At 44.0% G+C, this 26,624-nt stretch overlaps 1 protein-coding gene and 1 pseudogene across 7 annotated transcripts in view; both read right to left on the reverse strand.

The window, feature by feature from the left end:
* Positions 1 to 8,482, reverse strand: part of ETV1 (ETS variant transcription factor 1) — a 96,402-nt gene extending 87,920 nt beyond the window's left edge. For 2 of the 7 annotated variants that reach the window (XM_043966653.1, XM_043966650.1), the window contains exons 1-4: positions 8,350 to 8,482; positions 7,711 to 7,897; positions 6,701 to 6,788; positions 4,853 to 4,900 (exon numbers count right to left, since the gene is read on the reverse strand). In XM_043966653.1, the coding sequence (XP_043822588.1) occupies positions 4,853 to 4,900; positions 6,701 to 6,788; positions 7,711 to 7,755 (181 nt within the window). In that variant the 5' untranslated portion in view covers positions 7,756 to 7,897; positions 8,350 to 8,482. Of the gene's footprint in view, positions 1 to 3,676; positions 3,724 to 4,301; positions 4,694 to 4,852; positions 4,901 to 5,096; positions 5,285 to 6,700; positions 6,789 to 7,510; positions 7,602 to 7,710; positions 7,898 to 8,086; positions 8,211 to 8,349 lie in introns of those variants that run through there. The other 5 variants (XM_043966651.1, XM_043966652.1, XM_043966655.1 and 2 more) reach the window with 5 other exon arrangements.
* A 10,382-nt stretch (positions 8,483 to 18,864) lies between these two features.
* LOC122728660 lies at positions 18,865 to 19,374 on the reverse strand (annotated as a pseudogene).
* Positions 19,375 to 26,624: the final 7,250 nt, after the last annotated feature.

Here is a 26,624-nt window from a genome sequence, read left to right on the forward strand (position 1 = left end):
CACCAAAACGTAAGCATTAATTAATGCTCAAGCATAAACACGGGGAGGGAGACAAAAGGGAAGCAGCTTCCCCCAATGGAGAAGAAACTTTAAGACTCCAACTTAAAGATATCCTTTCTTTCTGCGCCCAGCCTTGGCTCTCAAAACAACCTCCACTCTCATCTTCGAGCTGATCTGCTGAGACTTGTAAAGGGAACCAGGGCTTAAATTTAAAAGGCCCAGAGATCTCGTCTTTCTTTTCTTCCCCCTGATGTCCCCCCCCCGCCCCCGCCTAAATATAAATTGTTAGTTTTTTCTGACTCTATTAAAAGGTTGCAATACTTTACCTACCTCACTATTCGAGAGTATACAAAAAAACAAAAACAAAACACAAGGCAAATCACATAATTCTTGTCAACAGCCCACGGGGACGGTCAAAGATGTCTGGGTAGCCTCCGAACCTGGATGGGTCTCAAAGACTTCTCCAGGTCCAGTTGAATTCCCTTTCTCTAGTTTTGTGGAGGTATCTCAATCCCAGGAAGCACCCCGGGGGGGGGGGAGGAATCTCCATGTCTTAGAGCTTTAAGGCACCCCCTTTCCTGGACTAGCTTCAAGTGGCCATTTCGGAAAATGTCTCCTAATGAGTCCAAGAGTATCTCTGAATTATAAGTGAAACCTCTTTTGTTCCATCCCAAGGAATTATAGTCTCTCAGGTATTTTGGATGATTTTTTCTTAATTATAATAAATGCTAGTTTGTCTTTACTTTTTCAGTTTTAAGGCATTTATTTATCGATGTGCCATGCATTAATAACACACATTTATCAAGCCAATTCTTGGTTTGATTGCAAATTGCAGTGGTGTCATTTTGAACCCCCTATAAATAGAGACAGATGCCATCTTTGGACTTGCATGAATTGCATGTCAAGAGTATATAGATTGTTTTTTTTTTTTTTAATATCACCAAATCATTTCTGGATACAGTTCAGGAAGAAGGATATAGTCTTAGGGACAGCACTGAATGTTCAAGACTAAACTGAGTTTTATTTCATGAATGGACAAGTTTCTAAAAAATGTAAAATCAGCCCAAGGCGTGGTCCTCCTTTGCAGTCAGTGGTCCTTAGTGAGACCAGAAGAATTAAGGAAAAGTTATAATGCCTGATGGGCAGGAAAACTTCCCTTGGGAAAGAACTCCACCAAAGTTCTATACTCTAATATGTTAGGAAAGCCTTTTTACCAGCTCCCCCTTCCCCTTGCCAAAAGGGCACCTGTGAGTCACCCCACTAACTGCCCACAAGGCTAGGTACTTCATGGTGTTTTAAAGTCCTTTATTTCCTCTTCTGGTTGACCTCAGGTGATGAAATTTGTAAATAAATTTCCAGTGAATGCAGTACTTTGTTCAAACCCTGTCAGTCATGTTTCCTTCTGTCCCTGCCCCTTCACATTGCTCCAGATCCCTGCACAGTCACCTGGCATCAGGGACAACACAACCAAGGTCAAGAAGCCAATTTTTCCTCACCCTCTACATTTGTTCCAAAATCAAGCGATTTCACCAAGACACACTGACGTGACATTGGATTAATATTTGAACCGATTATTTCGAGTCACTGAATAGCTGCCATCTGCCAAGAACAATCTAATATCAAAATATACAAAATCAATAAAAGCATTTTGCATCTGAAAATACCAAGAGGAAACAGCAGTGGCATAAACAGAACATTGGTACATGGTACATGGTGCTGGTGGAGGGGTTTATCATCATTGTCATCTGCCTCTTGACAATAGGAAACCGGACTCCCGGCTTGTTACTTCAGGACTGGACAAGACCTTTCATTCTGCCATCAGGAGATTTCCACCACAAGACTTTTCAGTGTTTAAGATCACACCTAAAATTGTTCTACCCTGACATGGTTCTAGTCTGCTTACTTAAAAGAAGTGAATTTTCCTAAAAATCCCATCAGTTTGAAATTCTCCTCGAACCATTAAATAACGTCTAGTTATTTGCTTCAGTCCTCACCCCCATATTAACTATTGAAAGTAAACCATATGAATTGCCACAATCACCAATTAATAAACAGGCTATACTCTGCATTTTACTTCTAAAAATCCTTACAGGAAATGGCAAATAAAAGTTTGCAAAGCTAAAGAAGGCAAACACCTTGAAAGGCACTCCTTTCAGTTATGCTTTTTGCTCAGTGATTCTTTGTGAATATTTTGCTGCAAATATATGTTTAATAAACAGATTTTCTAACTTGATCACCACCCCCACAGTACTCTCAGCTTGAGGCAGAAGCCTGATTAATTGCCAAAGATCTTTATTTTTTTTTAAAAGGTCAAGATGTCTGGAGACTTTCTTGGTCACTTTCCTGGCTACAGAGCATCATGAAAAGAAATATGTAAACATGAGAGTCAGTCCATTTGGCAAAATCCAGAAGGACATGAATGGATAAATCCATCCTTGGATAAACAAGATGAATTTGAAGATCTGTTCTTGGCTAGAATGGTCCAGACAGTCAAGTAAGTGAAGCTAACGGATGCCATCCTGACACAAGTGTCTGGCAAATATGCCTGTGCACCAACAAACTTGTATTTAACTGTTAGCATAAAAAGGTAATCCATAAAGTGGACGGAATAACCAAATGATGAAGAAACAAATCCTCATAATGAAAGGATAATTAAACTCCTCTTCCAAAGTAGCTCATGAACTTTTATAGTTTTAGACATATTAGAAGGAGCAATAGAGTTCACCTAAAAATAAGAGAATGTCCTTATTTTGAGAAAAAATGAAAGGAACACAGGCATTAAGGTCAAAGAGTCTATGTCAGCCTAGCTGACCCAAAGTGCCAGGATGGGAGGATTTCTTTACCAGAAGTCTCCCGGCATTCATAAAGGTGTTAGGATTCACAGCATAAATATCCATGCTTTCAGAATTCAAATGTTTCTGCATAAAACCCCATTTTCTTTCAAAAATAGCAACCATCCCCTCAGCTTGGGCTTCTAGAGCTGGGTCTTTTTTTTTTTAATTCCTGGGTAAGAATTTATAGAACCAACTTTAAGAGCATAAGGGAAAACTTGGATGGATCGTTCAAATCACTCATTCATTTAGCCACAGGAAACAAGCTCAAAACGATAAAAATTCACCAAAGCTGATTATATATCTATAAAAATATTTATAAGTCAATTATAGATGCCACATTTTTTAAATTCCAGGAACAGGGTTGCTATGCACACCCAAAAATCTGCCAGCAATTATTTTTACTTGGAATCAGTGAGCATTAAACACTGTAAGAAGTAACAAAATGTTCCAACTCAATGAAGAGAATATTCAGTTATAATCCATACACCAATAAATTATCTCATAGATTTGGTAAGTATTCTGATCCATTTTCAACTTTACAAAACCAATAGCTAGATGTCAGTGACAGAATATCAGGGCAAAAGAGCTAAAGAAAAGTCACCTCTGTGTCTGTGGGTGACAGCTGAGACATTCTAAGTAATTCTATTTTCAGTGACCATCCAAATCACGCTTCTAAACCCCCATTTTCCCTTATAAGTGCCTAAGCTTTATTAGTTTCTCCGAATAATCCTTTTGCTACAAGACAGTGAAGAGAGCTTTAGGGGTGCAAACATTTACAAAAACAGCGAAAGCCAATAGTCAAGCTTGGAGAATTGAAATGTCAACAAAACAAAGAAACTCACTTTACATGCTTCCAGCAACTTGACCATGCAGAACTCTCTGGGGGAAATGCCCTCTGTCTCAAAGCAGTTTAAAGTAAGAAAGCCTGACCCCCCACACCTTTAGAAAATCCCATCCACCCAATGCCCCAACTGGCAGTAAGATGGAATTGAGCTGAAAGAATACCGAAACAGCACAAGGCTCAAGTCCTCTCTAACTTTTCCCCGAACAAAATCCATTCTGACAGAACGACACACAAGCCACTTCTATGCCTAATGCTCATTGTATAAAATGCCAAAGGATTTTCCCCATCTCCAAAGAAAACAAACACCAGGAACTTCTGCACTTTTACAGAAACACTATCTCATTGTCCCTATGAAATAGAGCCAGCATCACACAGTGAAGGAGAGATCCCAATGGATCACAATATTGCTTAACCTAATCAAAATCAGAGGGAAAAATGACTCTAAAAGTCTCCCTGTCTTCCGAGGGGAATTCCAAGAAAGGCACTAGCCACGAGCCCCATCCCCATCCAACATTCGCTTGCCTGATGTACAGTAAGGAAGGAGAAGGTATGGAAAAAAACCCGACTCAGCTCCCCAAGGCTTCCTGAGCAAGCCCTTCCTAGCTGAAGCACTCGATACACACCAAAGACTCTGTGCTGGGCACAAGGTGGGAAGAAGACACTCGCACTCAAATCTTGAAGCATCCCGTCCCGATGAACCCAGAGCCACTAATTTCTGCCATCAGAAAAAAGTGCTCCGAGAGGCCAGCGGGTAACTAGCTGCTCGCTGCCGCCGCTTGGCTTCAGAGGAAACAGCCAGCCCCGCGCTGGCTCGCTGAGGTCTCCTGAGGTACAATCATATAAACCTGATCAATTGCAATTAAAATCTGAGTAGAGGCTCCGAACTGGAAGTCTTGGTGCATTAGTTCTTGCCCAAAGCAGATGTGACTGGGAGCTGGAAGCAGTTTCTCCTGGTAATTTGTGATGACACAGGGTAGAGCAGCCCCAGAGTCCCCAAAGACAAACTCATCAGAAGCTCTAATGTATGCATGACACATGAGGTGGCTCTTTTAGAGCTCAATTAATTGGTCTGAACATTAAGACAGCAAGTTCAGGACTTTTTTTTTTCCTCTAGAGTTTCATTCCTCCCTCCTCTCCCCCCCCCCCACCTTTTTACAAGCATTTTCCCCCTTACCTTCTGCAAGCCATGTTTCCTGTAATTGGCTCAGATCTTGAAAGAGTTCTGGAAAAAAAAATATGAAGACATAAAATAATATGGCAACTCAACCTTTAATCTTATCCTTCATGAAATGAAAATGTTATCCAAGAAAGATACACTGATTTTTTTTCTCTGACAAACATGTGTCATATATGGAAATATTAGTAAAAGAAAATTTCTTAGAAAGGGGGATGTTTTCTCATTTTGATCATGTTAATACCTGATATTTGCTTTGTAGGGATGGGAGGGGCATCTACTCAAGTCATTAAGCCTCAAATGAAACCCAGAATCCTCGAATACATCCAGCTCATGACCCAGGCACAGACACCATCACTATGGACTTCCCCAGTCACCCATTCTTTCTTTCTTCCTTGTAACTGAACACTTTTCAATCTCTCTCTCTCTCTCTCTCTCTCTCTCTCTCTCTCTCTCTCTCTCTCTCTCTCTCTCTCTTTCTCTCCCCTCTCTCTCTCACACTCACACACACCCACACACACCCACGGAAAGTTGAGGACAAAATCAGGGGGAAAATGGAAAAAAAGTCACATCAGGTATCTACCATAGGGGCTTCAAAGAAATTTGGCCCTTTTCATGGTGAGGGGCCCATAGGGATGTCTTTCCTAGAAAGGACTGGTATGCTAGAGGCTAACTCAAAGTGACACCCAGCCTCCCTCCCTGCCATACTGGTCACTGTATCTACGAGTTTTGATTCAGCTTTTAGGGATCTATCAAGTCACTATAATCAGAAGGAAGCTGTTATTTATTTCCAATGTCTATCAAAATTAGGAGCTGAGAAACATAAACTTGGATATTCTCCGAGAAAGAGAAACTTCCAAAGTCGAGTGTTTTCTGAATGGCTATGTGGGCTGGTGCTGGAGGGTATTTTGGGAAACTATGGAACTCAAAATCCTAACTTCAGTCAGCTAAGAATAGCAAACTTTTCGATAAGTAGCTGTGACAAGCAAGCCAGAAGGAGGGATGTCTTAGGAGGTGATTCACCTGCCTGAAAATTTTGCCTTTCAGTTCATATTCATAAAACTAGAGGAGAGACCCTAAAGGGTTAATATCTAGCTTGTGCCACCACCCCCCCCAGGCCCAAGAAAGCATCAGTGACATAAATTAATATCACTAAAGACTTCAATAGGGTTTAGGAGTAACTCAAATTCTTAAACCAATCCAATGTCCTGAGGACTTGGTCAGCTTTCAATGTTTTTATGTATTTTTAAAACTGCATCAAGGCATAGGTAAAAGGGGTGGTCTATGACCCTCTCAGGTTGTTCCACCTTTAGCACATATTAAGTAATTTCTCATGGGTGGGCATGAAAACGTGTCAACATCTGAATGACCTCTCATTGGCTTCTCCAACTGAGTCGGACATCTTGGAGGTTTTTCTCCCTCCCTTCAGTTTTATTGATACACCATATGGGCCACAATACTGAAGCACAGCCATGGCTGGAGAGAAGGATGGAGGAGTCAGGGAGGGATGGCACATTTAACTCTACATCCCGCTCTTTGATTCATCTCTGACACAACCATGAACAAGTACTGAAGTGCAGATCGTCCTAGTATGCCAAGAGCTCCGAGTAACAAAGTCCTTTTTCTGGACCAAAATAGTCTCATTGTCTCTGTCTCTCTCTGTCTCTCTGTCTCTGCTCTGCTCTCTCTCTCCTCTTTGCTCTCTCTGCTCTTTCTCTGTTCTCTCTCTCTCTCTCTCTCTCTCTCTCTCTCTCTCTCTCTCTCTCTCTCTCTCTCACAAAGGGAAACAAAAGTACAGTTCTGCTCTTTTTTTTTTGGGGGGGGGATCAGAACAAGACAAAACCTCACCTTCTGAGTCATGAGCCAGGTCTCTGTTAATGAATTTTCTTTTCCTGACATTTGCTGGTTTCTCATTACAGCTTCTCCCACGCTGACTCTACAAATGGGAAAGATTAAATACTTAAAAAAAAATTTTTTTTGGAACCTCTGATTGTCACATGTAAAAGTCGCATGCAAACCCCAGGGGGAAGACAAGTCTACTGGGCCGTCTCCCTCTCTCCTGCCAAGGGACACCCTTTAGAATCCTCCTTTCCTGGATCCAGCTGACAGCCAAATCTGGTGATGGGCTTTCTCTCGACAGCCGAGCCAGCAAAGGCTTCGGCTGCTGCTGCTGTGGCGGCTGCTGCTGCTGTAGCCTGAGGCTGATGCCATTCCACAGCTTTTTATCCTGAAGCATCTTGATGGAGAGAGATACATATGGAAGGCTCCCTCCCCAGCAACCAGCCAAGGGGAAGACATGCATTTAGCAGTCAGCTGGGCTGGGCTGAACTATATCCATTTTCCTGTATCTATTTTAAAGGACAGTGAGTGCAAAAGAAGTTATTTCACCTCTCCCCGCCCCCCATACCAACACACGCAAAACAAAAACAAAATCCTGAAAACAAAAAGTGTCAACATTGGTCTCAACTTCATTCTGTTCAATGTGGCAGACAAATGCAGCCAGAAACTTTGACTGCAGCTGCTGCTTTTGCCTTCCTCCTCCTCCTCCTCCTCCTCCTCCTCCTCCTCCTCCTCCTCTCATCGTGTGCACATTAACTATCCAAAAAGAAGTCTTAAAAATAAAAACGATGCCTTATCCCAGTCCCTGGAAGGAGGTACCCTCATTCTGAAGCCTCGGCTCCTACGGGGAGAGTCGCCCTACAGAGGCAAGCAACCGAGCGATCGTGCAGGGACGAGCCCAGCAACTCCCTCCCGGCGCCCCCCCCCCCCCCCCCCCCCCGCGCAGCCCTCCCCCCCTCCCGAGGAGAAATAAGTCGGAGTCAAGTTTATAAACAGCCACTTGGGCGCTGCTCACTCACGTTGCTGACCAAGTAAGGCACTTGCTGGTCATAGAAGCCGTCCATCCTGAGGCGGCGGCGGGTGCCGGGCGGGCCGGACCGGGCGGGCGGGCCGGGCCGGGGCTGCTCGGGCTACGCGGAGCTGCTCAGCACTCTACCTTCCGAGCATCGGGGAGGAGGTTTCCTCGCGATCCGAGCGGCTCCCAACCTAGAAAGGGGCGCAAGGAGGCTTTTAGGTTCTGGCAAAGCGGGTGAATGAAGCGCCGCTATTTGCATAGCTAATTACCCGGCTCCAGCCCCATTCACAAAACGCCCCCTCCCCGCTCAGCCTCCTTCACCTGGAGCCCCCGCCCGCTCCGTAGCCCAGCTCGCTACTTTGTAGCAGCCAAAGACCCACCGCCAGAGCCGAGACAAAGCGCCCCGGCCAGCCCCTGAGCGCTTCTCTCCAGGGGGCCGCCCGTAGTGCCCGGGCTGGGGGTCCGGGCGTGCACCCCCCTCAGCGTGGCCAGCCTCGTAATGGCGATCAACAGGAGTTGCTTTGCACCTAACGGGAGGCAGAAGCGGCCCGATCTGGCCACCCCCGCTTTTGGGGGGGCCGTCTTTGCACCCCCGGCCGCGCAGGGGCCTGGAGAGACGCGCAAAGTTGTGGGCGAGACCCACCTGAAGGCCGTGCCAGGCGCTGGGCTGCCAACACTCCCCTCCCAATTTAATCCAAACATGAATCCTTGCCCAGCACCTCCCCCTCGGAAGCCGAGAGCGCCTCTGCCAGAGCTGGCTTCGGCGGTTCTTCCTCCACTTCTCCTCCAGGGGCCTCCGAGCCAAACTGATGGATCCCCGCCTCCCATTGGCTCTCGGGCTCTTTCAGCAGATCAGATTTCGGGCTGTCAATCAGGCGGCGCTCCCGGGTCAGCTCTCCGCTCGCTCCCTGGCTTCCTCCCTGGCCCCCTCGCCTTCTCCCCTGGCCCGGCCCCCGGGTTCTTCCTGATGCTGAGATGGCTGGATCCCTTGGCGCCCAGGGGAGAGGCCGCCCACTGGGGCCGGCCCGCCTCAGCTGCCTTTCTGCAGAGCTTCTGAGACCGGGATCCCTCTCTCATTCCCATCTTCTGTGACCAGGTTCTGGACTCAGTTTCCCACCTGTGTTTCTGTTCCCCCTTCCCCCTTTACGGTCTAGCTCGAAGTAAGAGTATTTAGTTTGTTTGTATGAAGTTGATTGGGTGGGTGCTGTATCTATACTCCATTAGATTGTGAGCTCCTTGAAGGCAGAGGTTGTTTTTGCCTTTCCTTCATCCCCATGTTTAGCAGTGACTGGCAATTGAAGGCGCTTGATAAAAGCCTGTTCATGTTGATGTGACCAGGACGCATGAGTTCCTGTATGTTAGTCTGGGGATTTGGTTGGTTGGTCCTTTAGCTGCAGGCATCATTCCCTGTATCCCTCTGACTCGGTGGCTGCTTCTTAGCGGGAAGGCCCCAGCCCCGTATCCTCAAAGTGCTGCCCCAGTGCGAGGCAGAAGAGTGCCCGTGGAGGGAAACCTGAGAAGACCGAAGGAACTGGACAACTTGGTGTGACGGGCATTGGGGGTTCTGGAGAAGGAAATATGAAGGTGAGGGGGAAGGGGGCAAAAGAAGTGCAGAGTACCAAGGTACCCCCACCTCTGCTGGATTAAAATACACTCATCTGGAGGGAAACAGAGATGGAGGAGGGACTGGAGAGGAGGAGAAAAGGGGGTCGGATACCCACGGAACCTGCCTATTTCCTGTGCTTTGTTATGGAAACTCCAAGGGGGGAGGGGCGACTCCAGAGTACTTAACCCATTCGAGCATTCCTGGGAGGGGAAAAAAGGGAGTGTGGCCCGGGGTTGAAAAGGAAGGCCGGCCGGCCCAGAGCCGGGGTCCCTCTCTCTTCCCACCCTACTGGCCCTCGGAGTCGCCCCCCGCTTGGCGGTGAAGGCTGTTTTAGAACTAGGAAACTAGGGCTGCCCCCTCCTCTCCATCACCTCCAGTCGGAAAGTTTGCTTCCGGATGGGGGGGAGCTTGGGGGGTTTCCACCACCACCCCCAGCAGGCACATAGCTTACTCTGGACAAAGGTTGCACCAGGGCCCTGCTCAGTGTTCAGCCGTCAGGGCCAGAGGCCGATCGGAGGCGCTCGCAGGCTGCCCGTGCGAGCCCGGGATCCAAGAGGCCCAGGGGCAGGAGGGAGGGATGCCGGGATCTGGAGAGCTGGGCAGGTTTCCGAGGAAACCCAGAGGAGGGGGGGGCGGAGGCTGCTCTGGGCCTCCCCGCCGCGCGCCGCGACCCCATTGGCCGCCTCCGGCCGGAGGCGGGGCCGGCCCCCATTCACAAAATCCCGGTCCGGTGAGGTCACGTGTCTCGAGGGAAGTTGGGCGGGGGGCGGGAATGGGGGGGATAGCGGGCATGGTTAAGCCAAAGTATCTACAATCTCGGGAGTGAGGTTCTCTTCCCCCCCCCCCACATAAACACTTCCCCGCCGCCCTGCTCTTCGCCCTAGGTCACGCGGCCTCCTAGAGAGTAGGGGGTGCGGATGCTACCCCGGGAAAGGACTGGGGGCGGGGGAAGAGGGTAAATAGTTGTCTACACTGTTCATTGCGGCTGCCTCCATAAGCTCCCACGTACCCCTCCCCCTGGGCAACATCTTTGCTCCCATCCATCCTCAGGCGAGGGTCCCCAGGGTGCAGGCAAGGCCTGCGCTGGCATTTAAGGAAAGGCCAGTTAGAGAAAGCTGAAGGAGTCTCGCGGGGCCCCGTCCCCAGCACTTTTCGAGAAGACAGAGAGGCCCCGAAATTCCCATCGGGAGCCGCCATCCCGAGGTCTCTTCTGGCCTCTAGCTCTTCCCCTGCTGTTAGCCCGGGAGCCGGCCCTCCCGTAGCCCGGCCTTTCTGTCCTCCCTTCTCGGGCACTGACGGGGGCCAAGATTCCCAGGGACTGAAGACGTTGGACAACGCCCAGCGAGGGGGTCGTTCGTCGGAAAAGGTCTCCCTTGTGAGAAAGGCTCCCAGAGGCAGCTGTTCCGGCCGCGCCGAGAGACCGCGAGACGGTCCCGAAGGGTCTGCTTCGGGAACAAGAGGCTTTAAAAAAGCAGTTCAACAACTGCCCGGCCTTGGGAATAGGGGAGCTGGCGTCTGGCAGGACTTCAGCCGCACTGGCGGGACAAAGACTGGTTTGCTCGGGCTTTCAAAGCACACTTGGGTTGAGAAATACTGGAAAGAAGAAACTTTGAAGAGGAAAACAGCAGGAAAAGGGTCGCCTCTGGGCCAGGAGTCATCAGCCTCACATTAGGCTCCTAGGGACCGGGCAGGACTTAGCTCTGCTCTTCCTGCCCTTTCACAAAAGAAAAGAACTTAGTGTTGCTTTGTTTTGTTTGTTTGTTTTTTCTCATCTTGGACCTTTTGTACAGTATTTTTGCAGGGATTCACTACGAAACCACATAGCATTACCCCCCCCCAAAAAAAAAAAAGGAATTCCGAGTTTTTCTTTCAATTTTAAGCCAAGTTATATGAATTATTTTTAATGACATTAAAATAAAAGACCCCTTGTTTTGTTCAAAATGGCACAGATCAATAAATGAAGTAATGGATTTTCTTTTTCTTTTAAAAAAAATATTATTGAGCAAGATAAACTTAGTTCATTTGCTTTAGCTTTTAGACACATAGAAGATTGGTGTGGCCCAGGGATAAGGGCCCCTCTCCAGGAAGTTGTCACCAGTGTGTGTGTGTGTGTGTGTGTGTGGGCTCTGACGCCTGTGGTGTTCTCCTGCTGACTGAAGAAGTGCTTCCAGCCAACTCCCTTGTCCAAAGACTCTGTTCTGACCTGTAAATAATGAAAATATTATAGGCCTATGACCCAAGGAGCCTGAAGTTGTTTAAAAACCAAGAGCCCAACACTATCAATGACCATTATTCATAAAAATTTCACAAAAATTGTATTCTAAATGTGGAGAATTCAATTCCCAAAATGTTCCTTAATTGTTATTTTCTAGGCACTACAGATAGAAAGACAAAACCATGGAACAAAGAGAGGTATGATCTGCAGTGTTCAGACTGGTGTTCAAATCCCCCATCTGACATTTCTTAGATGAGCAACATCCCCATACTTTTGGAAAATGAGTCTCATTTTCCTCAAATGTAAAATATTATGAAGGAGTTAGGACAGATGTCCTCTGAATCTTCTCTCCAGTTCTACAATCCAAGGAGATGATGCTGCAGTCATGTGGTGAGCAGGATGAACACATTGCTTTTAAAAAGGACATTTTAGGAAAAATAAATACCTCATACAAATAACATAAAAAACACACATTTTAGCAAGTTTCCTATTTGAAAGAGCAGAAATATTGCCCCTTCACAAGCAGAGTCAACGTTAAAAAATAGTCCCAAAGCTTATTGAAACTTGTCTTATAAATATCCAATATAAATTTCATTTAAAACTATTGACATGAGAGTTAGCCCTGATTTACTTGCCTGTGTTCAGTCAGGCCATCAACTTGTGAGATCTAAGATGAGACTTTATAATACATAAGAAAGAATAACAAAAAAGATATGATGGACAATTAAGAAGATTTAATTCTGAATTATTTAAATTAGCCATTAGAAATCAGAAATGGGAAATGGCTTAGAGAAATCACATCAATTTTGACTATAATCATTTTATCCAGAGGTCATATAAATTAATTTCTACAAGGATACCAAAGGGGCCCCCAAATGATCTTATTCAACAAACATTTGGCTTACTCGGCAAACAGAGAGCCAAGGCTGCCAAAGATAACACTAGCTTAAAATATCAACTCATCTGTAAAATATTATTAAGGACAATGGAAAATGATAAGTAGTAACATCTACCAAAGAAGAAAGAAGGAATAGGAGATAAAATCAATCCAAAGAAAGATGGCTGTGATGCCCAACTAGGAAAAGTCCTCTCAGTGGCATTCATAGATGAAAATGGAAAGAAGGGGACAAACAGAAGAAAACTAGAAAGATTTGTAAAAAGCCTTCTCCATAAACTTTTCTCCTTCAAGGTGAGTGGAGCCATCCGCACCCTTGGACCCTAATATCACAATCCCTAAGATGCTAATAGAAGTAATAGGAACTGTCTCAAGAAGACCCTCCCCCCCCAAAATAAAAGAAAGCAGCCAGATGGAAGCTAGTGCTTCTAGAGGAGGTTTGTGATGGAAGCAATCAAATTCCAAGGGCAATGAAGGCCCAATATAAAAGGCATTTGAAGGAGGAGAAGGTACTGAAGACATGGAAAATCTTAAACATTATGAAAAGCAAAAAAGGTAACCATTAACGTTAACAATGACCAACCCATGTGTCCACTTCCTCGTCTCTACAAAATTCTTTATGAGGAAGGGGGAGAGAAGAGGGCAGGGAAGGAGAGAAGAGGAGACGGGAGGAGAGGGCAGGAGAGGAGAGGAGAGAATAGCAGGCTTGGAACCCTTTTTGAGATTCTGTTCAGACTTGCCCAGGATCAATCAGCTAGAATGTTTCAAAGGTAGGAGATGAGCCCAGGCTGTGCTCTCTCTGAGGCTGGACCTCTCTGGGTTACACCACGTAACGATTGGAATGATGCCACTTGCTGGAGACTTACTGTAGAAAACCTGTGCCATGAGGTGAACTCTCTGAGGGCAAGACCATGTGTCTTTTCTTTGGTGTCAGGAAGTGACATTTGCTGGTGGGAGGAAGAAGGGTGTAACGATTGGAATGACGCCACCTGCTGGATACTTACTGTAGAAGAGTTCTGCCCATGAAGCGAAGGTCTTTGAGAGCAAGACCAGGAATCAGGAAGTGACGCGGGCTAGTGGGAGGAGGAAGGAAGAGACTGGCGCTCGGTCTAGCACTCTCTTTCCTCTGGACTCTGGCGGAGAAGGGAGCTAGAAATGCGCTCTCCCTTTAATAGATAGGAATCTAGGCCTTTCTCTCTCTCTTTACCAAATTCTTATTCTCCTTAATAAATGCTTAAAAGTCTAACTCTTGCTAAAGCTTATAATTTATTGGCGACCACTCATTAGATATTTTAGACAGTTTAGCTAGAATTTTAGCCCTTAACAGATGGCTGACCACGAAGAGGAAAGCCAACCCTCAGTCTTCTGATCTTCTGGTTGGGTAAGAAATTTCCCCTCCCTCTCCCTTTAAACTGCTAAGTACTGGCACACTGGCTGTGTTTTCCTTTAAATTTTTTCGAATGGACCTTTTAAACTCCCTAATTACCCTATTTTTGATTTTGGTCTGTTTAACCAGACAAATGGGAGATAAGATCATGTTAATGCTTTGTTTTTCTGGATTTTCTATTTTTCTTTTTATTTTTGTTAAAAGAGCCAGCAACTTACTCACACAAGGAAATATCTCTCCCTCTCCCAACCATGCTTTTTCAGAGAAACCTGAAGAGATTCAGGCAGCTTTCCCCAGTTCTAACACTAATTGTTGCTCTAATTTTGCATGCCTGGAGGCAATGACCCACCCTCTAGAAGCTTTTAATCCCCTAGCACCTGGAGGCAAAGTGGGGGAAGAGGAATCCAGGCCTGAGTTCAAAATCAAGTCTGATTCAAATTGCGCTGGTCCCTCCCCTCCTCTCCAGACCCCACCCTCTACTCCTCCCATGGCCAAACCCATTGCTTCCCGGGCCTGGGAAGTCCAGAGATCTGATGCGCATGCTCAACTTTTTCTACCTGCATTTGCAGCTTCAGGCTCAGCCCTTCCCCGGCCTGGCTGTGCTTCTGAGACAACCTTAGAAAACTCTTTAAATTCCAGATATGCTCGTTTTGTTCATAATTTTGCTAACCTGCTTTTGTCTTTAATTAGTAATCTTATAAAGCATTTGTATGGTGAAAAGACTGACAGACAATATAGAGCGGTTAAAGAAGAAAAACTTAAGCCGAATAAGAATGACAATCATCAACATAGTTCAAGACTCCGCTTCTTTTGCCATGGGAGGGTATATATTTTACAGAAATGTAGAAGTAAACAGCAAGATATTGATATGAGTATTGGGGATTTTAGATACCGGAATCAAAAGTGTTCTGAATTTACTCAGAGTAATAGTATCAGTTCAGAGGTTACATAGGATTTCTATGCTATTACATATACACTTTGAAATTAATGGTATGGGTTTATTTTTATAGAGATTTTCATGCTTTTGAGATTGTGTCTTATACTTAGTTTTTAAAACGAGAATATTTGTAAAAGCTTTTTAGTCATGTGATCAAGTTTATATTTTATAATACTCTTATTAATATTAAGTTCACATTCATTTAGACTTCCTTAGTTTGAATTTCATTGTCTTTTATTGTTCCATGTGTATTTTCTTCTATTCATTTGTCTATCTAATTTTGAAACATTGCAAGATGGTTTTGATTTTATTATACAATGTTAATTCTAGGAGTATTGTGCTCCCATATTCTGAGTTGTTTGTTTTTGTTATTTTTTCTCAACTGATTATTTGATCAAACTCTTTAAAGCATTTCCCTGGCAAATTGGTTGCCATGGCAAGTGTAAATTGATTCTAGAAGTATTATTTTTGATAAGCATATTCCCCCCCCCCAAAAAAAAAAGAGGGGAACATTTGTAAAAGTTTTCTATTTTCAAAAAAAAAAAGTTCTTTGAGATTCTGTTGTGCTTTAACTTGTACTTAAGTATGTTCTGATTTTTCACAAAAGTAATTGTATACTAAGTAAAAAAAAGGGTATTATTTGAAATTGTTGCATAATTATATATTATATTTTGAGTCAAGATGTATTCACATTTTTTGCAATCATTTATTATCCTCAATTTTAAATCCATATGAGACTTGGATTATGGGAACTTATCATTTAAGACATTAATTGCCTTTATTCTGAGTTATCAGATGCCAGTTGGCCAAGATGCCATCCAATCACAAGAGGAATACATGCAAGAGCAGACACTGAACTGTCACATGAGGGGAGACATGCATGAAGTCAAGGTATGGCCGAGGGAACGGCTTTTGACAAATGTTGAGGTTGGATTCTCTTGGTTTAATATTTTATTCTCTTTTTCCCCACAATATTGTACAGATGGCTGGAAGTATTCATCCCACCCATCTCACTTCTACACCTGGCTTCTATGCTCCCTCCTATATGCCTGATGCCATGGACATCTCAATCCCATGCATCTGATTAAGTCTGACTCAGTTTCTTCCAATATGTTCGGTGGCATGGACATATATTCCATCCACCTATTTTAAGCCTGGCATACTGTATGGGCAGTACATATTGCTCAAGTGTGGGAATGCTCATATCCCATCATTTCTCTGTTCTTTTATGGTAACCCCCATAATTATCTCAGGTGTCATGATAAATACAGTGTTGAATTTGGCCTTGACACCTGTTACCAATTATATTAGATTTTTAAATTTCTCATAATGGCATGAGGATAATTAGGCAGATGATGCAAAAAGTGATAAAACAAAGATAAAAATTATTTTTATTAATTAATATTGCAGCAATTGTCTTCTCAATTACCCTCCATAAGGGGGGACTATAGTAATATTATAATTTTAAAGAATGGTTCAATTTTTGTTTTATTATATGTTTCATGTGTAACAACTAAGATTATGAATTCCCTTAGACATGTTTTTGAGAACTTTCATTGTTTGATTTGATTATTGACAAAGCTATTTTAAAGTTGTGTTAAGCTCAATTTTGTAGGAAATTTCCTGGCTGATTACCAGTATCCACACATCAACCCCTGAAAAGACTTCCATTCCACTACTACACCTAGAGGACATCTGAGAAAAGACTTTCAGAGACTTTAAATGAACAGTTTTGTTTTGTTTTTTTCTCTTTTCTTTTTCTGTTATAATATACACCATCTGTAACATGTATTCTCTGCAGAGGCCCTCCCTTTGCAAGACCAATGTCAAAGCGTCGGTTCATGAGGACAAAAAAATCGCCCCTCTGGACAAAACTTTCCTCTCTTCCTTTTCTATATTGTTGTTCACATATTATTAGTTAGCAATAGTTATTATATTCTTTTTACTGTTCCGTCAAGGAAACATTTTGTTTCTTGAGGAACAACAGGGGGGACTGTAACGATTGGAATAACGCCACCTGCTGGATACTTACTGTAGAAGAGTTCTGCCCATGAAGTGAAGGTCTTTGAGAGCAAGACCAGGAATCAGGAAGTGACGCGGGCTAGTGGGAGGAGGAAGGAAGAGACTGGCGCTCGGTCTAGCACTCTCTTTCCTCTGGACTCTGGCGGAGAAGGGAGCTAGAAATGCGCTCTCCCTTTAATAGATAGGAATCTAGGCCTTTCTCTCTCTCTTTACCAAATTCTTATTCTCCTTAATAAATGCTTAAAAGTCTAACTCTTGCTAAAGCTTATAATTTATTGGCGACCACTCATTAAATATTTTAGACAGACTAGCTAGAATTTTAGCCCTTAACAAGGGGGAGGCTGATGCTCTGACTCGCTCTTTCCTGAGGACTCCGACGGAGAAGGGAGCTAGAAATGTGCTCTCCCTTTAATAGATAGATGAATGTAGGCCTTTCTTTCTCTCTTTAGCAAATTCTTATTCTCCTTAATAATAAATGCTTAAAAGTCTAACTCTTGGTAAAGCTTATAATTTATTAGCGACCACTCATTAGATATTTTAGACAGACTAGCTAGAATTTTTGCCTTTAACAACCATGTTGCTTAGCATATGTGGGAATGGCCCTGTATACCTAGCCATACATGCATGGATACAGAATATATGTCTTGCATACATGTAGATATCTAAGCACACGTAGAGAGGCAATAGCATTGTAGATTTCTGAGGGCAGGTCATTATTGGGCCATGGATGATACACCTTTGAGCCCCTCCTGGCTTGCCATTCTCTGATGTTTGTTGACTTTGGAATTTAGATTTCTCTGGCCTGGACAACCCAGACTGTCTCTTATATTGAAAAGACCCCTTTTGTCCTGGGTTCCCTCCCCAAAGACCACTGGGGAATCCGGCGGAGGCCATGCATAGACTTCAAAGAAGCAGGCGATGCTCTCCTCCTCTTTGTAGAGGGCTGATTGTTTACCTTTCTAAATAAAGTCCAACTTTGGTCCTTAGACTATATTAAAGTGACTCTCTGGCTCTATTGTGCCACACACCTGGGGCCCTTGTTCCATCCACAGGTTCTTGGCAATACTCTAGAAGCTGGCAGCCTCTGAGGGGGGTGGATAAGTGAGTCACCTCTTCCTGTGGGCAGATCAGAAGCTGACAGCCTGTGGTCCCAGGAGCTGAGGCTCACTCACCAAAGGGATACTCAGTCATTCCAACCTGGAAAAAGGCCTTCTCCTTCTTGGTCTGTGGATGCTGTTGCCGGGTGATGGAAGTTCCAATTAATCTCCATGTTGCCAGATGGTAGTGATGGAATTGTTGACTAGGAAGGCACCTAAGGATGCATCCTCAGAGACACTTTGGGAAGCAGGGCCCATCTGAGCTGGGAGAGGCATGCATTCATTAATTCAGCACCTCCCCATTGTCCATTTCACTTGGTAAAGATAGGAGCCCCTGCCTCAGACTGAGGGCAGACATGGAGCGGCCGCTCTAAATAAGGGAATGGGCTTTTTTCTTCTTTAGGATTTAATGGATGCTATTGACCCTTTCTCTTGCTGTCAGTCCTGAGGCCTCCATCCCTTAAAGCAAAGGATAAGAAGTAGACCAACCAGCCTATCTACCATATATGACAGCACATGCCTCCTTTGGAGGCTGCAGCTTCTCTGGGGGGAAGAGGGAGGGAAGGCTCACTGCCTTTCCTGAGGCAAAGCTTTCTTCCGTCTCAGTCCTCACGGCCTCCAGCATGTCATTGCATCCAGCTAGAAATGGTTCCTTTGGTTCTACTTTGTCATGTAAATCCTCCTGTAACACTGGCCACCCTTGGGCACTCACTACTGAAAGGCCAGGGATATTACATTGCAGCCTTCCCCAGAGTGTTCTGGTTCCCTTAAGGGAAAGGCATGGGCTGGGGTGGGGGTCTAAACTATGCAGTTGGGCCCAGCTGTCATTGAGAGGGTTCTCCCATTTTAGGGGATGGGGCCCTTCCTGGCAGCCTTATTGAACCACAAAGTCAGATGAGATTTTATAAAGTATGTTTGCTTCAAAGGGCTAATGACCAATATACAAACTTTTTTTTTTGACAGTTTATAGTTTTTATTAAATGAAGCTCAATTTAGTTTTCATCCACATAAGTTTTTGAAAGTGGTGACAGGCATATAAGTAACCAAGGTATACAGCTTGTTTGGTGTATCTTCATCCTCTTTGTGTTTCCTGGACAAATACTCGGATACAATATGGGACATTCCTTATTCCTTTGGCCCAAAAAGCTTTGTTGAGTCTGGTGTCAATGGGGATATCTGGAGTTCCTATTTCTTTCATGGCAAATCTGCAGATTTCCTTGAGAGCCCGCAGAGCTGGCTTTGTGAAGCCAACTCCATGAATCTGTTTGTGAATGTTGATGGTGTATTCTCTGGTCACCCCCTCATTGATGGCAGAATGTCCCTTCTTTTTCTCTCTACCTTTCTTTGCAGAATGGGAATTAGGCTCATAGTTCAGTCAATTCTTACAGACCTCAGTCCTGAGTTCAAGTCCAGCCCTTTCCCCTTTACTCACCCTCACTTCTCAAGTTTTATTTGCTGGGTTGATGGGCAGAAACATTCCACCTGGAGTCCTAACTCCACCACACCCATGTTACTAGAGTACAGCCCTCTCATAGTCTAACAATGGCTCTTGTAAGAGGTACCTGATTTGGGTTGGTCTTCTGTTGTACTCTGCATCATGTCCCGAATCAGAATGAAATGATAACACTTAAAGACTAAACCTAAGCCACAGGAAGTTTGTTCATCAATAGTAGGGAAGAAATCCTCAGGGAGAAAAGGGCATTTATTCAATGTTGGAACCGTCCAGCCTGTAGAGAGCCACTGTTGCCTCTACCTGGGCTATGTCAACAGCTTAAGCCTCAGTTCGCTAACTTCAAACAATTATGTTACTTTTGCTACCTTTTGAATGGCAAATCTAGCCTAGATTAAAAGGCAGATTTTTCTCCCACTAGAGCACCTCCTTCTCTCAGATTTGAATCCCCCAAGCTTCCATTTGTGAGGATGGTTTCAATTGATCTACTCCATCAAGTCACCTCACTCCAATAAGATGCTCAGGTATATTCACAAGACAAAAACAATCGCAACCATAGGATTTAGCTTAAAACAATCACAGCATTTAGACAAAGTGTAACAAATACTGAGAACCAGAGTGAAGATTTAGATACACCCTGGAAACTGAATTCTATCTCTCCATTTAATTATGGAGCAGATTGAGAAGGTAGTCATCCCAGAGGTTGGGATAAGAGTAGAATTTCAGTAACTGATGAGAAGAAAATGACTGGGGAAAGGGGACAAGGGGAGAGACCTTGACTTTTACTTCAGACTTGGAGTAGGGTTCCTCCCTCCTCCCTTAGCTCTTAGCCGGAGGAGGACATGGTGAGCTTCATAGGGTCCAGAAGATACTGTACTTTTCATCTCCCCATTAATGTCCTAGTGGCATCCCTGAATTAGCTGTGAGCAATGTCAGAGCAAATGTTATGTAGATTCAAAGCCTCACCCAGAGACCAGCAAAGAAAGTACAGTATACCAAAGGTATCTTCTTGAGCCCCCTCCCCAAGAGGGAGAAAAGGCCTCCTAGCCACCAGGAACAGTGAGTTTATATGCGCTACACGTGTATTCAAACATGTGAAGGTCAGGAAGCCTTAGGTTGAATTTTTTCTGCTGATGCTTGCTTCCCAGAAGTACCTGGGGCAAATCTCTTCACTCCCTGGGCTTCAGGTTCCCCATCTATGATGAGAGAGTATTAGAGTAGATGGCCAATGAAGTTCCTTCTAGCTCTCAGTCTCTAACCAACAGGGAAATTCCAGCTTGTCTGTTTGATCTTCCCATGGCTTGTTTCCAGTCTCTTACTACTTTTGTGGTACTACCTACCCCCATTTTCTGATGGGCCAGACTGCCAGTGCTTATGAGCCGTGACATCCAACACTGTTTGTGATATCTGATCAGAGGCTTGGCTTGGTCATTGACATAGCCTTATTGAGTTTAGTTCTAAGTGACACCAATGGGAGTGCTGCACGAATAGGGGCTACAAATGAAACAGTCCAAATTAAATGGAAATTAAAGAGACATTTCCAGGGAAATGTATAACATGCAAAGAAAGGAGTAATTACAACATAATGTGAGGACAGAGAGTACAGGAACTATTCTGGGGACTGGGGACAGCTCCCTTAGGCTGGAACTTGAAGGAAGCAAAGAATTGTGAGAGCTGGAGGCAAGGCTGGAGGGGCCCCTCAGAACAGAAGCCATCCTCTGCTCTGGCACTGAGCACAGAGGTCCAGGATAACAAGGAGCCCAGTCTGGCTGTAGCTTAGAGCACAATCAGCCTGGAGAAGCAACCTGAAGCCAATCTTGGAAGGGCTTCTTGGGTGACCCTGAGGAATCTGAATTTTAGCCTAAGCAACAGGGAGCCACCCGAGAAGAGGGGAGGGGTGTGATCCTGCATGGGATTTACCAAGATTCTTTTGGTGTCTGTGTGGGCTTCGAGTTGGAGAACAGAGAGTGGTGAAAAGAAAAGCCGGTTGGGAGGCTGTGGTAAATCATCCAGTAGAGAGGTGATGAAGGCCGGAACAAACAGCTGTGAATATCAGTAGAGATGGACAAGGGAGGTCTGGAGGCAGCAGAGCTGACCAATCTTGGCCCCTGGTTGGATTGTAGTGAGGGAGAGGAAAGTGAAGGATGACTCCAAAGTCCTCCCAACATAAAGAGTGATAAAGAGTGCAGCTCTAGGGGCATTTCTGCACTGGGTGTGCTGTGCTTGAGGTGTTATTGAATTGGGTGGAAATTTCTATTGTGCTGTTGAGGATATAGAGCCACGGTTCAGGAGAGACTTTAAAGCTGGAAAAGTCGAACTGGGAGGCAATTGAACTCATGGTAGTTGATGAGGGAAGGGGTAAGGGGAGGGGAGAAAGAAGCCTTACGAGAATACTATCAGTTAAGAAATGGGATCTGGGGGCAGCTAGGTGGCACAGTGAATAGAGCACTGGTCCTGGAGTCAGGAGTACCTGAGTTCAAATCCAGCCTCAGACATTTAACACTTACTAGCTGTGTGACCCTGGGCAAGTCACTTAACCCCAAATTGCCTCACTAAAAAACAAAACAAAACAAAACAAAGAAATGGGATCTGTGACCCAGCAATACCACTTTTGGGTATTGTGTATGTGTATATATATATGTATATGTATGTATATATATGTATGTATGTATATATACATATATATGTATATACATGTATATATACACACATACATATACATATGTATGTATGTATGTGTGTGTGTATATATATATATATATATATATATATATATATATATATATATATATATATATATATATATATATATATATATAAAACCTATATCAGATTACCTGCTGTTGTCGAGGGGAGGGAGGGGAAGGAGGGAGAAAATTTGAAATTTGAAATCTTATACAAACAAATATTGAAAAGTATCTTTACATGTAACTGGAAAGTAATAAAATATTTTTATCAGAAAAAAAATGGGATCTGGACGCTGATTCAGCAAAGGAAAGAAAGGAGGGGGAGAATTGGGAGGACAGGACAATATCATAGAAGCTAAGGGAGGAGAGGGTATTCAGGAGAAGGTGGGAGTCTACAATGCGCAGTGCTGCAGAGAGGCTGAGTTTGATGGAGACTAAGAAATGGCCATTGCATCAAGCAGTTCAGATCCTTGGTTGAGCTTGGAGAGAAGAAATTCAGCTGAGTGGTAAAGATGGCTGGGGTGGGGGTGGGGAGGAGGGAAGCAAATGGAAGCAAGGAGCTTAAACATCTTTTTCTAGGAGTTTTTGGCTGAGAAAATGAGAAATATTAGTTAATAATGTGAAGGATGTCATGACCAACTGAAGGCTGTCCTTGAAGGAGAGGTGAGGACTGGCCACATTTGGAGGCAGCATGCATGAAGCTAATACTAGAAAGGAGGGATGGCCAAGGAGAGATGTTCCCAGGGTATAATAGAAGGAGACGGAATCAATAGCATGAGCAGAGGTGCAGGCAAGAAGCCTTGGCAAGGAGAAGAGTCACCTCTTCCTCAGAGAAGGAAGCAAATGATAAGAGAATGGGAGAAATGTAGAACAGAATAAGAGAAAAGAGAGTGCCCTGGTCAGGAGAGTTTGACTTGCTCAGTGAAGCAGGAAGGAAAGTCTTCTGCCATGAGTAAAGAGGGAAGGGTGGTGCCTCGGGCTTGAAAAGAGGTCATGAGTCAGGACAGAGCCAAGATGGCAGAGGAGAGGCTTTGACTCCTGCAAGCTCCAGATAAACCCATCCATTCACACCCAATCAATGCCATAAAAACACAGAGCAGCCTAATGCACATAAGAACAGGATAAGACTATTTTTCAGCAAAAGAGGGCAATTGTGATCACCTGTTGATCAGGCTGATCAGCTCAGCACAGGGTCTGGACCCAGCCAGGAACAGACAGTGCTTCCAGTGAGTCTTCAGCACCAGCAGCTTCTTCTGAGGCTCAGCTCAAGGACAGGTGAGGGGGTTTAGCAGGAGGTCTGGGTGAAGTGTCTGCAGTCTCTACTAGAGTTGGGATGAATCACCCTGATTCTGAACCAGTAGGCTGAATGAAGTGGTGGTGGTCCAGTGAGGGAGGGGCACAGGCAGGCCATGCTTCTGACCATAGAGAATCAGATTTCAATCAGACTTCTGTTTCTGGGTCAAAGAAAAAGGCAGCTGTGGTTACTCACAGGCCAGGCAGGCTGAGAAGAAGCCCAATCATCCCCTGGGCCATGCTGTAGCTCAGAACAGTGTGTCCTGGAAGCAGTGCTACACTTTAAGAAGGAGTTAAAAGCCAAGAAATAGGCAGCCAAGAGGAGCCAGCAGAGAAAGCAGCAGACCATCAAAAACTTCTTTTGGAGAAAGGTAGACCAGAATACATCCTCAGAAGAAGATAATAATAAAATCAAAGATCCAACATCCAAAGCTTCCAAGAAAAATATGAATTGGTCTCAGGCCATGGAAGTACTCAAAAGGGACTTTGAAGAGAAAGTAGGAAAGAGAGAAGGAAGATTTAGAGAGATGCAGGAAAGAATGGAAAGAGAAATGAGAGCAATGCAGGAAAGTCATGAGAAAAAAGTCAACAGTTTGAAAAGCCAAATGGCAAAGGAGATAGAAAAACTCTCTCAATAAAATAATTGCCTAAGAATTAGGATTGAACAAATGGAAGCTAATGACTTTATGAGAAACCAATATACAGTAAAGCAAATCCAATTGAATAAAAAAATAGAGGGCAATATGAAATATCTCCTTGGAAAAATAGCTGACCTGGAAAACAGATCCAGGAGAGATAATTTGGAAATCACTGTACTACCTGAAACCCACGATCAAAAAAATTGCCTAGACATCATCTTCCAAGAAATTATCAGGGAAAATTGCCCTGATGTTCTAGAAGCAGAAGGTAAAATAGAAATTGCAAGAATCCACCAATCATCTCCTAAAAGAGATCCCAAAAGGAAAACCTCCAGGAATATTATAGCCAAATTCCAGAGATCCCAAGGTCAAGAAGAGAATGTTGCAAGCAGCTAGAAAAAGGAATTCAAATACTGTAGAGCTACAGTAAGGATAAAATGAGATCTGGCAAGGACCAGAGCACATGGGATATGATATTCCACAGGGCAAAGCAACTGGAACTACAGGCAAGAATCACGTACCCAGCAAAACTGATAATAATCTTTCAGGGGAAAAATGGGACTTCAATGAAAAAGAGGATCCTTGAGGCATTTGTGATGAAAATACCTGATCTGAATAGAAAATTTGACTTTCAAATACAAGACCCTAGAGAAGCATAAAAAGGTAAACAGGAAAAAGGAATCATGAGGTATATTAAAAGATTAAACTATTTATATTCCTACATGGGAAGATAATACTCCTAACTCATAAAATCTTTCTCAGTATTAGGGCAGCAGAAAGGAATATACTTAGATGGCACAAGTGTGAATTGAATATGAAGGGATGATATCTGTAAAGCATTTATTTTTTGTTTATCCTTGTTTTTTGTGGGGCAGGCAGGGTGGGGTGGCTTATGTCTGGGGCTGGGTGTGAGCTCGGCCCTCCTGGGTCCAGGGCTGATACTTTGTTTACTGTGTCACTTAGCTGCCCCATGATGACATCTTCAAAATAAACTTAATGAGTAAGAGTAATGCACTGTAAGAAAGGGAAAAGGAGAGGCAGATTGGGGGAAAGTAGTTCACATAAAAGAAATAAAAAAAAAGCTTATGGAATAGAGGGGAAGATGAGGAAGGAGCAGGGGAGTGAGTGAGCATAACTCTCATCAGAATTGGCTCTAAGAGGTAATAACATACACACTCAAGAGGGGATAGCAATATATCTTGCCCTGCGGGAAAGTGGGAGGAGAAAGGGATAAGGCCAGGGGAGAGGCAATGGAAGGAAGAACAGATTGGGGGAGGGGGCAGTAAAATGCAAAACACTTTCGAAGAGGGTGAGGGTGAAGGAAAATAGATAATAGAATAAATATGAAGGGGAGGGATTAAGATGGAGGGTAATACAATTAAGAAAAGTAACTGTGAAAGAAATGATGAGGCTATCAGAAGGACATATGAAAAATACAAACCATCAACAGAGATAGAACTGATTGTATCTGAATACAGTTTGAAGTATAGTTTTGTTGGCTCCTCTTTCTAAAGGTATTTTGTCTATTTTCTTTCACAACCTAATGTGAAGATTTTTTTGCGTGACTGCACATGTATGACTTATATTGAATTGTTGGATTTCATAGGGAGAGAAGAGGAGGGAGGGAAGAAGAAAATTTAAAACACAAAGTTTTAAAAAATCAATGTGAAAAGTAATGATAAGCAGGAGAAGTTAAGAGAAGCATAGAAGCACTTACATGAACTGATGCTGATCAAGAGGAGCAGAACCAGGAGAACATTGTATACAGTAACAGCAACATTGCGTGATAAATAAGGGTGATAGACTTGGCTCTTTTTAGCAATGCAATAGTCCAAAACAGCTTGAAAGAACTTCATAATAGAAAATGTTCTCAACATCCAGAAAAAAAAAAATGGTCATGAGTAAGCTCCCTTTCTAGGAAATGAGTTACAGTATTCCTGTGCAAATGTGCTCCTTAGTTACTTATTTCTTAGGTCTCATGTTTCCACATCATTCTGGGCACAAAAGTGCTTCCACATCATAATATCCAGCTATCTCTCCCCCTCCTATCTTTGTTTGCTTGTTTTCCTGTGTTTCCAGGAAGATTTTTTTTTTCGTGTGTGGGGCAGTGGGGGTTAAGTGACTTGCCCAGTATCACACAGCTAGAAAGTGTCAAGTATTTGAGGCCAGATTTGAACTCAGTTCCTCCTGAATCCAGGGCCAGTGCTTTATCTACTGTTCCACCCAGCTGCCCTAGACGATATATTCATATATTCATTCATTCATTCATTCTCTCTCTCTCTCTTTCTTTGCAACAAACATTTATTTTGTTTTTCCAGTTACATGTAAGGGTACTTTTCAACATTCGCTTTCATAAGATTTTTACTGCCCTGCTCCCCCCATCTCTTCCCCCACTCCAAAACCCATTTCCTGTTTCTTTTATGTGGGATTTGCCCCATGCTACCTCTGCCCTTCCCCCTTCCCCAGTGCATTACCTTCACCCCTTATTTTAATCCTAAATATGTCATCATGGGGCAGCTTGGTGACACAGTGGACAAAGAACCCACCGTGGACCTAGGAGGATCTCAGCCAAAACCTGGCCTCAGACATAAGACAGTCAACCACTGCGACACTTCAGATATGTCCCCCAACTCCAATTTTGTATGGTTTTCTAGTGTCTTGCATTTGAAAGTCAAATTTGCCATTCAGTTT

The sequence above is a fragment of the Dromiciops gliroides genome, chromosome 5, assembly GCF_019393635.1.
Source record: "Dromiciops gliroides isolate mDroGli1 chromosome 5, mDroGli1.pri, whole genome shotgun sequence".
In the NCBI taxonomy this organism is placed as follows: Eukaryota; Metazoa; Chordata; class Mammalia; order Microbiotheria; family Microbiotheriidae; genus Dromiciops; species Dromiciops gliroides.